The following is a 16,111-nucleotide window of genomic DNA, read 5'->3' as shown; positions in this document are numbered from 1 at the left end:
TCTGCAGCCGATAACAGAGCTCTGGATCGATCCAGAGCTTTGTTATCAGCTACAGAGGCCTTCAGGAAAGTCTTGATGGCTGCAGAAGAAATGGACCAGAAAGAAATGGGGTCAGGGTGTGTGAGGCCTGGCTACAATTGTCCAAAGGTGAGTAGTAGGGCAGCTCCACCCACTCATCCCCACCCTAGCCTAATTTTTACCAGTCCACTCTAGAGTTTATTTTGGGGGTAGGACTTATATTGGGCACACATGTAAAAATCAAGCTAGGACTTACTTTCAGGGTAGGGTTGTATTTTCAGGGCAGTGTACCGGGGTCTCTAGAAGCCTTGATCATCACCTTCCTCTTTCGATTCAGCAGGGCATTGTAGGAGAAGAGCAAGCAGAACTGGGGGTGGAGTTAAGTGTGACCCAGTCTAGAGTCCCTTACATTCCCATAAACAAGGAGCACAGTGCCCTACACGGTTAGTGTTGAAGGTTAGCAAGCCTGCGTTTGAGACCCGAGAGCTGCCATGGGGCAGGGTTGAGCTCCTGTCCTTCACTCCCGCTCCTGCTGGGGACATGAAAGGAGCCCCAGCTGGGCATCCCACAGGCCCAAGGTTGACTCAGCCTTCCATCCTTCTGAGGTGAATAAAACGAGGACCCAGATATTTGGGGGCAATAGGCTGACTCTGTAAACTGCTTAGAGAGGGCTGTAAAAATACCATGAAGCAGTATATAAGTTTTAAGTGCTAGTACTTGCAGAGGGAGGGAGGGAGGGAGGAAGGAAGGAAGGAAATCATAGTGGTACAGTAGTTACAAGGCAGTATTACAGACTGACTTTGCTCACTGTCAAGAGATTGATCCTGACTGGCTCAAGATTGACTCAGCCTTCCATCCTACTAAAGTCTGTAAAATGAGAACCCAGATTGTTGGAGGGGCAGGAGGCTGACTCTGTAAACAGCTTAGGGAGGGCCGTAAAGCACTGTGAAGCGGCATATAAGTCTAAGTGTGATTGCTAATCAACCCAGAAGCACCTTCTGACAAGGATGCCATTTTCACAAATAGTCTTCAGTCCAGCCCTTCCTGAATTCCACTGACCCTTATCAGGCTCAAGGGTTGCATTTCCATTGACCTAAAGTCTTGTGTCAAATAAGTTTTCTATCCTGCAATCTATCCTGCAATCTAAGCCTGTGCAGATGGCAGCGGAATGGGACCGTGGGGAATAACAGGGACCAGTCTGGGAGTCTGGCGAGGACTTGGACGAGAGTCCTGCATCTGATGCAGAGATAGGGCCAGGACCATCTGGGAGTGGGGTGCTGACTCCGGAGCTTCTGGAGTCTGGCAGCAGCGAGGCGGAAGAACAAGGGGAGCCTGGTCCCTGTGCGCAGAGCTGCTAGAAGGCAAGAGCAGCTGAGACAAAAGAGGTGACTTGGGAGTAAGGCTTGGAGGTGACTGTCCCTGCCATAAGGTATAAAGGACAGTCAAAGGTAGAGAACCCTTTGCAGGAAGCAAAGTCGTTTGCTCTGTTCAGATTAAACCTTGAAGCTCTGTGTGGACTTTGCACTTCATTTGTTTTTTTATAGTTTATTTGGCACTCTAGTTGTTGGCAGCCATTCAAAGGAGAGAAAGGTGGGTGCTTATCTCGAGGAACTGTTTGGGAATCATTACCGGCTGGGAATGCACATAATTCCCAGCATTGAAATAAAACAAGAGTTGTTTGGACTAAGCATGCGCTTAATTACGGGAAGCCTTGGTCAGAACAGGCCCCGATTCTTCCAGTCTACTAGATCACCCAGACTCTTTGCGCCTAATGGCCATCTTTGTCTTTCTTCTCTTCCAGGACCAGGCGCCCGGCATTGGTGCTCGGATGCAGGAGCCAGGCGTGTCCGCCAACTCAGGGTCAGTGCCTGCCCAGGCTCCACCCTTGGTGAACGACTACACCATGAGGAACCAACTCCTAAAGCAGCAAATTATGAGACGGCGACAACAGCAGCAGCAACAACAACAACAACAACAACAGCAGCAGCAACAGCAGCAGCAGCAGCAGCAACAACAGCTCCAGGTTGGTCTTTTAGCCTGCTGGCTGGGGAATTCTGGGAGTTGAAGTCCCCCTATCATAAAGCGGGGGAGGTTGAGAAACACCTGTGTCGAAGGAGACAAAAGGTCCAGACTTTTTTTTTTTTAAAAAAAACAATCCAGGGAAAGTTTGCGAACCTGTAGCTGGCAACGGGAATCGGTGCTTTTTACCTGGATTTGCATTGCAAAGAAAACGCACGCAGGGTATGGACTCAACTTTTTTGTCCTTGTCGTTGTTTTTCCTAGGAAAAGCAGAGGCATAGCATGATGTGGCCGCTGAGCAGAGGAGCCCCTTTGTGGGACAACAGATGAACCAGTTTCCCGGTAAGAAGGAATATTCAGCCACAACGTGTCCTTTTCTTTCTTTCTTTTCTTTTTTTTTAAGGAAATTGTTGGGTAAGTTTAATATGCTGTGTGAGCAGAGTAGAGTAGAAATATAGATATAGAATAGATTAGAATTAGAATTGGGAATGAATAGAATGGAATAGAGAGAGAGAGAGAGATAGATTAGATATAGATTAGATTAGATGTAGATTAGATTTAGATTAGATATAGATTAGATAGATATAGATTAGATATAGATTAGATATAGATATAGATTAGATTAGATATAGATATAGATAGAAATACAATACAATACAATAAAACAGAAATATAGAAGAGAAATGAGAAGAGAAGGGAAGGGAAGGGAAGAGAAGAGAAGAGAAGAGAAGAGAAGAGAAGAGAAGAGAAGAGAAGAGAAGAGAAGAGAAGAGAAGAGAAGAGAAGAGAAGAGAAAATATAGAATGGAGTAGAAGGGAATACAACAGAACAGAACAGAAAGTAAAGAGTGGAGAGGAAGAGAAGAGAATTCTTTATTGGCCAACGCATATCAGTCAATGATATTTGTGATACATGTTTAAATGTTCAGTTGAATGAGTTTCATGTTTAATGGATAAAAGATGATGATGATGATGATGATGATGATGATGATGATGGTGGTGATGGTTTTGAAGGCATGACTGCCGAGCTTCTGCCCCCTTACTAATTCAAGCTTTTGCTCATTTCTCCCCAGCAGTTTCGCAGTCCCTGCCAACTGACTGCAGCCAGACCATGCAATCCCCTGGCTCCACCCACCGCATGATGCCCCCTACCCAAGGGATGCTCCAGAGCCCCTTGGGCCCCGGCCTTGGGCCCCCGGCTGCCACCGTGAACCAGAACAGCGGAGCCTTGGTGATGATCCCCCATAACCCCAACAAGCAAGCCGCCATCTTCCCCCCCAACACCGATTTCAACCTCCCGCTCCGAGGAAGCCAAAACTCATTGGCCATGACTTCGGGATGCCAGACCGTCCACAGCCATCCCGCAGCCCGGCCGGGGATGGCCACGCCCAACTTCCCCGCCGGGGCTTTGGTCACTCATTCTTCCGCCCAGCAGCACTTGAGGCAACCCGCCATGGCCAGGATGCCTGCTATCTACGCCAATTCTTCGCCGCCAATGTGGACGCCCACCGTCGTCCCCAGGATGCCTAGCCAAAATCCGATGGAGGCCACCATGCACCAGTTCCCAAACAACCCTGTCTTCTCCAAACAGAGTGTCAGGTCAAGCCTCCCCAGCCAACCGTTTTCTCACCAAGCCGGGCCGCCACCCAACCAGATCGTTCCCGGGATGCAGGCCAGGCAGATGCAAAAAATGAACCTTGGACCTTCTAACCAAACCTTGATCCCTCCAAATAATCAGAACCTGAGACATGGCTTGGCCAGAGGACCTTTGCCAACTGCCATGAATGTTATGAAACCCATGCCCCAAGCGGTCTCGGGGTTCAACCAGCTCAACGCCGGCCCACCCATTGGGCCGCCGAGTTATCCAGGTTCGGCTGGGCAGTCCTCCGTCACAACATTCAACAGGATGAGTGCCGCTTTGGAGTTGTCGCCGCAATATGACTTCGTACCACAACAGAACAACGCTATGTTGCCCGGGACGTGCAGCGAAGCTGACTTGATCGATTCGTTGATGAAGAACAGCGGTGGCACAGATGAAGACTGGCTAAATAACTTGACATTGATAGATGACATTTTGGGACAACACGTTCAGAATGCCGGACATGTGTGACTCTCGAGAGGAAGGGAAGGAAGTGTAAATAATTTTGCAGGAATGGAACCCAAGCAGTGACAAAAACGTTATTTTAAATCATCTTTTTTTTCCCCCCAAATCGAAAGGAAAAAAAGGATGTCCAACTTTGCTTAACTGCACTTGAGGGTGTGTGTTTTTTTCCAAGCAGCTGTGTACATATTTGAATATTTTGTAAATTATGTTTTCCTAAACATTAAAATATGGAAGTATTTATACTTCTTTGCTGGACACTGTAAATACCTTATGGACTACTTTTTTTTCCTTTCTTATATTATAGGAATTACACTTTGTTCTAAATATGCAAATATTATTGTTAGTTCCAGTAATACTGTGTATTACAGCATCAAATATTTTATGTTTTTGACATAACATATAAATGAGAGGGGGTGCCCTGGAAAACAGAATAAACCGAAAGAAAAATTTGCAGCGATTCCTTCCTTCCTTCCTTCCTCCTTCTAGTGCAAATTGGAGAAATCCCCATTTTGGATCAGCCACCAACACAGCTTCACAAAAACAGCTCTGTGAGACAAGCTCCTACATGAAATGGAAAAATTTTGGGGTTTGGGGGTTTAGTTTTCCCATCTGGGGGTTTCTTCACGCAGTGAGTATCTTCTCACGGCACGATCTTAAAGGGGAAGAGGCAAAATTTGGGGTAGGATGTTATGTCCATTGAAAAGCCAATCCATTGAATCCGATGTATGTGTAAAAAAAATAAATAAAATAAACCAGTGTGAACATTCTCCTTAAAAACCTAATTGCTCCAAACTATTCCTGGAAATTGGGGGGGGGAGGGGGGGGAAGAATCAATTTCCCCAAAAAACAATCTTCTGAGGTTGTCCTGTTCCTTGCTTTCTTCTAGCTCTCTCTTGTTTCTTTTTATGTTATTTGTACACCTCCTGAACATAGGCAAAAGTTTAGTTGTTTTCTTCTTTTCTGTTTTAATTTTCTAACGATTCCTGGGTTGTGCTACCTCTAACTAAAGACTCCCGTGCTTTGTAGTTTCTCCTTTAATTACTTTGATTTTTAATTTTTTTATTTTTTAAAAAAGAAGCTATTGAAATATTAGGTGTCCCTATGAACTTCCAGGTTTTCTGCACAGCCCTTCCAAGCTATGTGACCGTAAGGGTGAACGAACCCCACGGATAATATCAAGGAAAGGTGTGCACAGCTGAGAGTAGCTACTACGTTCCCAAACCTTCCTTGGCCAGACCCACCTCCAATGAGAGTGCAGGCCGTCCTCAACACACGACCGTAATCTGTCCGTGATCCTTGTATGACGCTCCTAAAACCCATCTTCGCAAGCTTTTATTTTGTGGCAGTCATTAAGAAAAACATCGTAAAGTTGCCGCCACGGCCATTAATGGAACGGCCCTTAAGCAAACCAACATTTCTTGATTGGGGTGGTTTGGCTGAAAACCAGAAGCAAGTGCCAGTTTTCAGGGAAACCATCATCAAGTGCAACTGTAAGCCATAATTGTGGCCATGTTGCTGAGCACCAAATCATACAGGAGCCATGATCATCAGGCCTTTGAATCCAGGGTCTACGCCCTATTTTTTGATCAGTCGTAACTTTGAATGGTTATTAAGTGGATGGTCATAAGTCAATGATTCCTGACAACCAAGACATGGTGATGTGGCTATGCAAAGCTGCCCCTGGAGAAATCAAATGTTTGATCTTGATAACATATTAGAGGCCAATTTTGCAAAATGATCCATGCCAGGGTGCCCAGCTCTTAAAAACAGTTGTCTTTCTGATTTGCTCACCTCAGTCGTGTATATTTGTAGCAGACAAATGCTTCATTCTTGGCTCCAAATTATTCTTATTATTTTGTATTCTGTTTTAAATATACGGATTTCCCTCTCTCCCGCCCCAATTCCCTGGGATAAAGATGTTGATTAAAAACACAACATAACTTTGGATGTTTTTTCTGTCATGTATATTTAAAGAGTCTGTTTATCAAAGAAATCCATTGTACTGTACACTTCTTTAAAAAAAAAATGTTCCTACTTTGTGTAACCATATTTTAATAGCCACAACCTCCTCCTTCATTTGTAAAATTAACATTCATGTCAGACACACCAAACTGTTTTTTCCTTCATACCATAATAAACTGCCAGGGGAAAAATTGCACTCACTGAATGTTTTCGGTTATTTGTTTTGTAAGAACTGTTTTTCAAAGATAGATGAAAGATAGATAGATAGATAGATAGATAGATAGATAGATAGATAGATAGATAGATAGATAGATAGATAGATAGATAGATAATGGATGGATAGACGGATAGGTGATAGATAAATAGATGGGTGGATGGATGGATGATAGATTTCAGATATAAGAGATATAAGATAGGAAGACAGATAGATGATGGATAGATGGATAGGTGATGGATGGATGATAGATGACAGGCACAAGACAGATACAAGATAGATAGACTGACAGATACTAAATAGATGATAGATAGATATACATGATAGATACAATAGAGATAGAATTAGATAGACAGACCGACAGACAGAGATATATAGATACAATACAGAATGAGAGATTATTGAAATATGGTAGATAAAGATAGATATAGATACGTGATAGATACAATAGAGATAGCATGAGATGATTAATGTTGGAAGGATAGAGAGATAAAGAGATGGATGGAGAGATGGATCATAGATACACTAGAGATAGAATTAGGTGTGTGAGAGAGAGAGATGGATAGATTATATGAAACTCAACTTGGATGAATATTGACCATTTACTCTATCTGAACAAGAAGATGGTCAAGTCTGCAATGGAAGATTGTAAAACCCACGAGATATTCTACCATATTAGTTACATGTTTAGGAAGCACTAATAGAGCCACTAATCAGCTTTGCAAAGTGTCCATAATTCTCCCAGCATAACCCATGCTTTGGCATCCTAAAGACCAACATAATTACAACACAAATTATCATGGCTTTCGATTAGATGCAGTGAATTTTATTTCAAGACCCATCTCCAAGGGAAAGCAGACCGTAGATAAAGAGAGAAGCGAGTAGCAAATAAAATTAAGAGGTCCAGGCATTTATCACCTATAGATTGTGGCCATTCACCCAAGCATGTTATATGCTCAGACATTGTTTAACTAGAGACCTGATTTGCATATACCAGCCAGATTCTCACTTCCGGTAATGCACCTCTCTGTTTAATTATAACTTAAGTAAGCTCTAACGCAATCAGCCCTATTATGAGTCACTTGCTCTTTAAAAAAACCAACAGTGCTGGGATTAACATGGCTGATGACATGAGCTTCACTTCTAAATCATATTTCTGCAGATTGCCTCTTCGTTCCATGCAATTGGCATTTTTTCCTGCTGTTTAGAGAAGATGAAAGAGGCCCCATATCTGGCTCAGAAATGTTTCTTGATGCAACCCCACCCAGAGTTGCAAAGATGCATCAATCCGTGGCAGAATCCCCAAGCTTAACCACTAAAATCCACCAAGATTTTCAATCATCCAAGTCCTGGTTATCCCAAATGTGCTTTTCCAGGAGGCAACTGGACTTTCTGGTTTTTTCTTTGAAGACATTTTGCTTCTCATCCAAGAAGCTTCTTCAGTTCTGATTGAATGGTGGAAAATGGAAGGATTTATATTCCTTGCAGACAGCTGGTCATTTGCATCCTTTTGAAGGGCCGTTGAGGCCACTTGGAGGTTTATCTGTGTCCTCAGGGTCATCTGAGTAGTGCCCCTGGTTCCTGTATTCTGCAATTTTTTTTCCTCTCTGGAAATCCATTCCTCCTCCCACACCATTCCAAGGGTCCAAATTGTACAGCTAAAAGTCTGCAAAGATTCTCAGTCATCCAGGTCGTAGTTGTCCCAAAGATGCTTTTTTCAGGAGGCAACTGGATTTTGTTTTTTCACTGAAGATGTTTCGCTTCTCCTCCAAGAAGCTTCTTCAGCTCTGACCGGATAGTGAGGAATGGAAGGATTTATATTCTAAACTAGCTCGATACCCAAGCTTCGCTACGAAACTATGTGGTCAGGCTTAGGTTTTTTGGAGGAAAATGAGGGGCGGGATGAATTGAGCCTCTGCCTACCAGCCTCCATTGGTATTTGTCTAGCTAGCATCCTGTAATAGTAGTGCAGACTTTGTAAATAGTTGGACAGTCCTGAGGGAATTATTTGTTTAGCAGAGGGATGGCGTTTGAGAAAAAACTGTTCTTGTGTCTAGTTGTTTTGGTGTGCAGGGCTCTATAGCGTCGTTTTGAGAGGAGTTAAAATGGTTTATGTCCGGGATGTGATGGGTCTGTAGCTATTTGTGCAGGATACAGGTCTTCCGTGGGAGAGAGGTTGGTAGCAATTGTTTTTTTCTGCAGTCCTAATTATCCTCTGAAGTCTGTGTCTGTCCTGTTGGGTTGCAGAATCAAAGCAGACAGTTATGGAGTGATACAGTTTCTGAATGTTTTCTTTGCAAAGTTGCAAACATTTAGCTTTTAACACCTCCGGGACATTCTATTTCTTTTAAGTTTTGGCTGGCCTCTCAACTATTTCATTCATTCATTCATTCTTTAATTTATTTTTTATTAATTATTTTATTTTGTCGAGCATGTATTAAATAACAGATATAAGTATAAAGATGATTATTAATGCATGAAATGGGTAAGAATAAAATGGAACATTAGGACAAGGGACGGTAGGCACGTTGGTGCACTTATGCTCGCCCCTTACAGACCTCTTAGGAATTGGGGTGAGGTGAACAGCTAAGGGGAAGATCAGGCCGATCCTTGCTCATTCTGCATGGCAAGCTGCGATTTAAAAACCACACTTGGCCAATAAACAGAGTCCTACTCTGAGCTGTGATTTAAAACCATCCAGCTTTGGTTGCTTGCAATGCAAGAATTGCAGTCGGATGTGTCCACAGGTGTATGTAAGTAACCTGGAGGCCCCCAAACCGGGACTGAACGGGGTTCTCTGCAGGTGCAAGGCACCCTTTTGCAGGCAAATCCACCGACTCGGAGGATCGAGGAGGGCCACCGCCCAGCCAAAACTAGCCCGCGGGAGAGTCTGGCCTCCTTCTCTCTCTCTCAGGCCAGGCCAAACTACAGTTCCCGGCGCTCCCCGCGCGAGGGCGCCCCGAGCCGGAGGAAGTGGAGGAGGAGCAGGCGGAGGAGGACTCCATCTCCCGGCGTGCCCCGCGCACACGCTCGGCTTTCCCGTTGGCTGGCTGGGCTGTGCGGCGGCTTCCTGTCCAGCCCGCCGTCACGTGACAGCGGGGAAAGGCCGGGGGGGGGCCCTTCGGCGAGGCTGAGGCGGCCGCCGGCGGAGCAGCTGGGTGAGGAGGGGGCGCCTCGGCGGGGGTCCCGGAGAGGAGGCGGGGGACGCCGGGGGTGAGGGGAGTGTGGGGGGAGTCCTCGCCAGGAGGCCCAAGGAGGCGACGGCGGCTCCCGCAAGGAGAAAGGCAGCCTCTCAGGGTGGGGTGGGGGTTTATGCGGGGGTCGCTGGCTCTCCAAAGGGGAGGGGAGGAATGGGGGGCTCGCAAGCAACGGGGGAGGGGGAGTCTTTTGCTTTGCAAACTGTTTTATAATTGTATATATACACACATGTACACACACACACACACACACACACACACACACTTTTATATATGGGGGCGGGGGAAATGATTTTGCACCTGTGCTGGAAAAACAATATACTATATGTATCTCTCTATATATATGTAATATCTATCTACTTATCTATCTGCATATATCTATCTCTATAATTATCTATCTAATCTGTCTATATTACCTAGTATCTATCCAGCTATCATCTATCATCTGTCTATCATCTATCCCCAATCTATCACTTATCTATATCTATCTAGCTATCTACATCTTTACTATCTATATTCATTCATCATCCATCTCTCCCTACCTACCTCTATCATCTGTCTGTCTGTCTGTCTGTCTATCTATCTATCTATCTCTATAATTATCTGTCTGTCATCTGTCTGTATCATTATCTAGTATCTATCATCTGTCTATCACCTATCTATTTATCTATCTTTATATCATCACTTAGTATCTATCATCTATCACCAATCTGTCATCTATCATCTGTCTATCATCTATCACCAATCTATCACTTATCTATCTATGTCTATACCATTATCTATCATCTGTCTATCACCAATCTATCACTTATCTATGTCTATATTATCATCTATCACCTATCTATCACTTATCTATATCTATCTAGCTATCTACATCTTTACTATCTAAATTCATTCATCATCCAACTCTCTCCCTACCTACCTCTATCATCTGTCTATATCTATCTATCTATCTATCTATCTATCTATCTATCTATCTATCTATCTCATTACCTAGTATCTAGCTATCATCTATCACCAATATGATAAATAGATGATAATCTATTTATCATATATCACCAATCTATCACTTATCTATATCTATCTGCATCTATATAATTATCTATCACCGATCTATCCACCTATCATCTATCTATCCTTCCTCCCCCTTACTTATCTATCTGATCCATTCATTTTCTATCCCATTTACGCAGCCAGCCGTCTTCCAAGGGTGAGTCTGGGCAGGGTACAAGAAAACAGCACTAAAAATAAAACTTGAGAAAACCATGGAAACATAAACACAGCTAATCCCGTACCATAAGTACCATAAAGCCATTTTGTGCTTTGCAGATCCTCCTCCCCTGAGGGTCCCTGACCAGTAAAAGGCTGGGCTGCCTCACCTAGGACTACCCCTCCCGCTTGCACCTGTGGCTTCTGGGCTCCCTGTGATGCAATGCCCCCCCCTCCCGCCCCCGCACTGAGCAAGCTATGCTTCCTCCTTACAGCTCTCCTTGGCTCTCACTTCTCCCCTTGTGGGCAACCTTAATCTGCATTTCTCCATCTCATAGTGCATGAAGAGCTGCTTCACATGTTCCTTTTTTCTCTAAAGGTGCTCAGTGGAGAGTTGGAAGGGACCTTGGAGATCTTCTAGTCCACCCCTCTGCCCTCTATACCATTTTAGACAAATAGTAGTCCAATATCTTCTCAAAATCCCCCAGGGTTGGAGCACCACAACGTCTAGGGTCTTCAAACTTCAAACAACTTTAAGACTTGTGGACTTCAACTCCCAGAATTCCTCCTCCCATCATGTTAGCTCAGGAATTCTGGGAGTTGGAAGTCCACAAGCCTTAAAGTTGCCAAGTTTGAAGAGCCTTGTCCTAAATGGCAAATCGTTGCAATCTAATTGGTAAATTGCCACCATGAACTTGTAGCTGTTGGGCTGGATCCAGGCGGCGTTTCTTTGACATGAATGGATCTCCTCAGGCCGACTCTCGTTGGGATCCACCCATTAGGTAGACTTTCTTCTCTCCTCTCTGGTTTGGTTAGCTTTGCCTCCCTGCAATAAGAGAATTTTGAATTTTGCACAGTCGTTTTTCCTTGCCTATTTTCATTAGTCTTGGAGGGGGTGTCGATTGCATCCATCTGCGTGGGGTTCTCCTTCCTCACTCCCTAAAGATGAAGGAGGCAAGAAATTTTAAGCCTGAATACTAGCTATGTTTTTCCATGGATTGGGAATTGGTGCAGCTTTCTACTTCCCCCCCAAAAAAGAAAGAAAAAAGGAGGGTAGAAGATGACCAGAAAACTTGAATGGCCTTGAGTCCACAGTTGTGGGTGTGTTGGATCATTTTGCACATTTGGGGAAGCAATGGAGAGCAGAGCAAACTCTGTTGTGAGATTGTGTTCCTGAGTGATTCAGCACACTAGAAACTAAGCTGTGTGGAGGGAGTGAACTCCTGATCTTACGGATGCCGTGGTGTTAGAATGACGCACAGTGTTGGCTTTCTTGTGTATTTATGATGAAATTAACATAGCCGCCTCTACGGGAGAATTAATGCATCCTATTATATTCCTGTAGCCTTGATATTATCTCGGAAATTCTGCAACCAAGGAGATAGCCGGATAGCATGAAGGGTGTATATATCTGTCTAGATTCCAAGTGGGTATTTGTGTGTGTCTTATGTGTGTGTTTGTGTGTATCCTCATGCAGGACCATCTTTTCAAGTAGTTACAGCTACACTGTAGTCTGCACAAGTGCAAGCCAAGCCAAAGCAAGTAGTATTTCTCAGACTTCCCATAGTAAAGTTTACTAAGACATAATTACTGTACGCAGGCTGGTATCGTAGCTTCAGGTTTTGTTTTTTCTGTTTTTACTCCACAATGTTTTGTTTCTTGGGGGAGGTAACTTGATATCCACAAAAACAAAAAGGCAGGGTGAAAAACATAGCTGTGTTTTAAACAAGTGGCAGAGCAACCGCAGGAAGGGACGAGCACTCTCTCAGAGTTGCTAAAATGCTATTTTGAGGAGGCAAAAAAGGCTGGCTCAAACTTTTTTTTCCATTGGGCCTTCAGGCAGCTTTTAGCTGCAATTCTCCAAATCAGAAAAGGATTTGCTCATTTGTTATTTACATTCTGCTTCTGTGTGAATGATTTTGAGTGCTGGGGTTTTTTTTAAGGCTGCATGGGCAGAAAAATCCTGTTTTGTTTTAAATGGTGGATCACAGTCGAAAATACACACACACCACACACACACACTTCTTAGTTTTCTCTTCAAAAAGGAACATTTTCTGGACATGCAAAGGTTTTCCTTCCCCTTTTTATTGGACAATCTTTAATCAATTCTATTTTGCTTCCAGTATAAATGCGCAAATTTCCGGAAAGAAAGCCCGGGGGCTTGAGCCTTGCTTTGTAACCACTGAAGTAGAAGCTTCTGCAAAATCTGTCTTGGAAAAAGCATCCAGTAACAACACCCATCTTGCGGACTTCATTTATTTAATTTGACACGGTTGTAGTATCCTTCTCACTTCCAGACAAGCCGGCCTGCAGCCCTTAGCTTCCTTACTATAATTAACTTGGAGTCATCACTGATCTCTCTGTGCACATACGCTTAATATAGGCTCTGTTATAGACAAATCTTCCAACCCAGCATTTGTTCCTCAGAGCCAGAAACAAAGTCTTAGAAGGGGACTTTGCTTTGCATCTAAAAATTAGGGAAACGGGTAGCCTTCGACTTAACAACCACAACGGAGTCCAAGATTTCTGTTGTGAAGCGAGTTTTGACCCATTTTGCGATCTTTCTTGCCACAGTTGTTAAGTGTAGCACAACCGAAACGTTTAGTTTTCTGAGTAACTTTTAGCAGGATAAAGATGTGTAATATGTTTAGGAAATAAAGTGGCCTTTAAGGGAACCCCTATATGAAATTGCTGGTGTGTTGAAGTCCGACAAAAATCAATGCCGCCTCCTTGCTGCTCTGCATCCATCATATTTGATCTGATCAAATATTCATCTTCTCTGGTCTCTCTCTCTCTCTCTCTCAGCAGGTCTTCCCCGCCGTTCTCCAGCATGGCCTCCTCTTCCTCAACGCCTCGATGCAACTCAAACTCCTTGGAAAAAGCCTCCATTAAAAAAGTGAGCACCTTCCCCCAGGTCTTCTTTTAAGCTAGATGTTTAATCATTAACTGCAGTTTATGCCTACAGGATCCACAGGATAAAAAGTTGACTTTGTCATTTCTCCCCCTTAGCCCGTGAAAGATGGGACTAACTGGGAACACAACGAAGACATTCCTCGTCTGCCAGGGGAAACGAGAGTCACAGGTAAATGCAGATTCCCTAGTGCATACAGGTAATTCTCGACCTCAACCATTCCTCGAACACCTGTTCTTATCACTGCAATCAGCTGACTGGTCCTTGCACTTAACTGTCTCAGCATCTCCAGTCAGCTGATCAAAATTTAGGGCTTGTCAAGCAACGTATTTATAACCCAGCGTTATAAGATCGCACGGTCGTTATTCGTGACTTTCCCAGCCATCTTCTGAGAAACCCCCTTCCACGGGGGAAGCTGTGATGACCCGGGGTGTGACACAAAAATAACAAAGTCACAAAAGTAGAATAAATTCCCTTTAATGCCTCCAACCTGGCCCCAATGTCCAATTCTTGGCTGGATAACAAACTCTTCAACAAGTCTACAAAGGGCAGAAACGCAGTCCGAAACCAAAGTAAAGATAATTAGAAATAAAAAAACCAACACAAACCGCACTGAAGTAATTAACACGGCAGGCCAGGATGATAAATTGCAGACTTCCACAAGATAACGCAGCACCCACAGTTGGGAGGACGCCAAAACTCAGATAAGCCTCCACAAAGATAATGCATGGTTTGCTTCCAGCAAGGTCCTCTGTGCAAACGCCCCACTTATATCCTGTCCTCCCAGCTGCAACTAATGAAAGGGATCAGGGCCTTTTCCTCTCCCATAAGCCATGTTGCTCCCTTCTCCATTCCTCCCTGCGTGCCCTAGGATGAAGAGGGGAATGGGCCTGGGTCTTCCCCTGAATGCCCAGCTGGACTTTGCCCTTCCCCAGTTTCCTTCAAAGCCACCGGAGCCCCACTCCCACTCCCACTCCCTGTCAGCTGCTCGATCACCCCATGAGAATCAGACTCCAACAAGGGCATGACAGAAGCAGGATTCACTTAACAACCTTGTGCATTGCTTAACAGCTGGGCCATTTTGATTAACAACCCCAACAATAAGGTCATAAAACTCAGCACAACTGACTTTAACATCTGCCTTGATTAGCAACGGAAATTCTGGTTGTAAGTTGATGGTTACTTGTAATCAGTTGCTCCCAAACCCAAGTCACTTGTTCAGAAAGAATAAAGCTGTGGGCTGCCTAAAGATAACATATTTGAATATTATAGCACTCTGGCCTGTCTCAGAAATAAACATTCAGTTAGATTGTTCTGCCTTTGTTGTGTTTTTGGAACATACGCAGAGTCAGTCTGGGTTGAAAGTGGCCCATTTCAAAACTTAGTTTAGTTTATTGCACCTCATACAACAAAATTGAATGCCATCTTCAGTGTACTAGACACAAGGACAGTTTTTTCCCAAACGCCATCCCTCTGCTAAACAAATAATTCCCTCAACACTGTCCAGCTATTTACAAAGTCTGCACTGCTATTACTATTAATCTTCTCATCGCTCCTTATCACCCATCTCCTCCCACTTGTGACTGTATGACTGTAACTTGGTTGCTTATATCCTTACAATTTATATGGACTGTTTCCTAGTATGATCTGATTGCTTATTTGTACCCTATGACTATCATTAAGTGTTGTACCTTATAATTCTTGACTCTTGGCGAATGTACCTTTTCTTTTATGCACCCTGAGAGCATTTGCACCAAGACAAATTCCTTGTGTGTCCAATCACACTTGGCCAATAACAGAATTTTAATTCTAATTCTACTGTCAAGATTCAGTGTAAAGTCAACTTATAAGATATTTCTATGGTCTTTTTAGAGTTGCCATGTACATTATAACTATAAAAATAAAACACAAACACACCTCCTTCACATTCTCTACAATTGAATTGAAATTACCTTGTTGATTCTTCTCTGTGTAATCAAAAGGAAGTTATCAAAATCCCATTCGTTTGACCAGGGATGCAGAAATAACTAAGTGTATGTCTTCTCCATACAATTCAGATACGATTTTTCAACCATCCCTTGTCTGCTAATGAATAGCATAGAGTCTCCTGCTGGAGCAGGGGGCTGGACTAGAAGACCTCCAAGGTCCCTTCGAGCTCATTCGTTCATCCATTCATTCATTCACTCACTCACTCTAGAGATCTGGAAATTTTTAGAATTTGACAGGTCAATTTGGAATATTCTACCATACCTGAATAAGGATGAAAAATGTGATGGTATTTTTCTAAAAATGTTTGCACGTTTACTTTTCCAACTGTAAAAAGATTATCTGAGCTACACACCATTGCACAACACAACGTCCTCCATTCATAATACTTCATATCACTTCCGGGTTCCCCACTAATCTTTGCCCTGTGAGTTTCTTTATCTCGAGTTCTGGCCTTGATTACCTTGCTATATTTTAAATGCGGAGTTTCTC

General features: G+C 43.6%; 2 protein-coding genes across 9 annotated transcripts in view; both read left to right on the top strand.

The window, feature by feature from the left end:
* The window catches only part of MAMLD1 (mastermind like domain containing 1), a 107,380-nt gene extending 101,085 nt beyond the window's left edge, over positions 1-6,295 (top strand). The window contains 4 exon segments of the mRNA XM_087941168.1: positions 1,820-1,973; positions 2,300-2,325; positions 2,328-2,379; positions 3,110-6,295. Coding sequence (XP_087797294.1) covers positions 1,820-1,973; positions 2,300-2,325; positions 2,328-2,379; positions 3,110-4,146 — 1,269 coding nt within the window. The 3' untranslated portion in view covers positions 4,147-6,295.
* Positions 6,296-9,413: 3,118 nt separating this feature from the next.
* MTM1 (myotubularin 1) overlaps positions 9,414-16,111 on the top strand; it is a 27,882-nt gene continuing 21,184 nt past the window's right edge. For 2 of the 8 annotated variants that reach the window (XM_087941167.1, XM_026702867.2), the window contains exons 1-3: positions 9,414-9,474; positions 13,531-13,618; positions 13,732-13,804. In XM_087941167.1, coding sequence (XP_087797293.1) covers positions 13,553-13,618; positions 13,732-13,804 — 139 coding nt within the window. In that variant the 5' untranslated portion in view covers positions 9,414-9,474; positions 13,531-13,552. Of the gene's footprint in view, positions 9,530-12,067; positions 12,149-13,527; positions 13,619-13,731; positions 13,805-16,111 lie in introns of those variants that run through there. The other 6 variants (XM_087941166.1, XM_026702866.2, XM_026702865.2 and 3 more) reach the window with 4 other exon arrangements.

This window comes from Pseudonaja textilis, chromosome 12 (assembly GCF_049901715.1).
Source record: "Pseudonaja textilis isolate UNSWEBS1 chromosome 12, rPseTex1.2, whole genome shotgun sequence".
In the NCBI taxonomy this organism is placed as follows: domain Eukaryota; kingdom Metazoa; phylum Chordata; class Lepidosauria; order Squamata; family Elapidae; genus Pseudonaja; species Pseudonaja textilis.
Note: the sequence above shows the minus strand (reverse complement) of the source record. Positions and strands in the feature narration are given on the sequence as shown.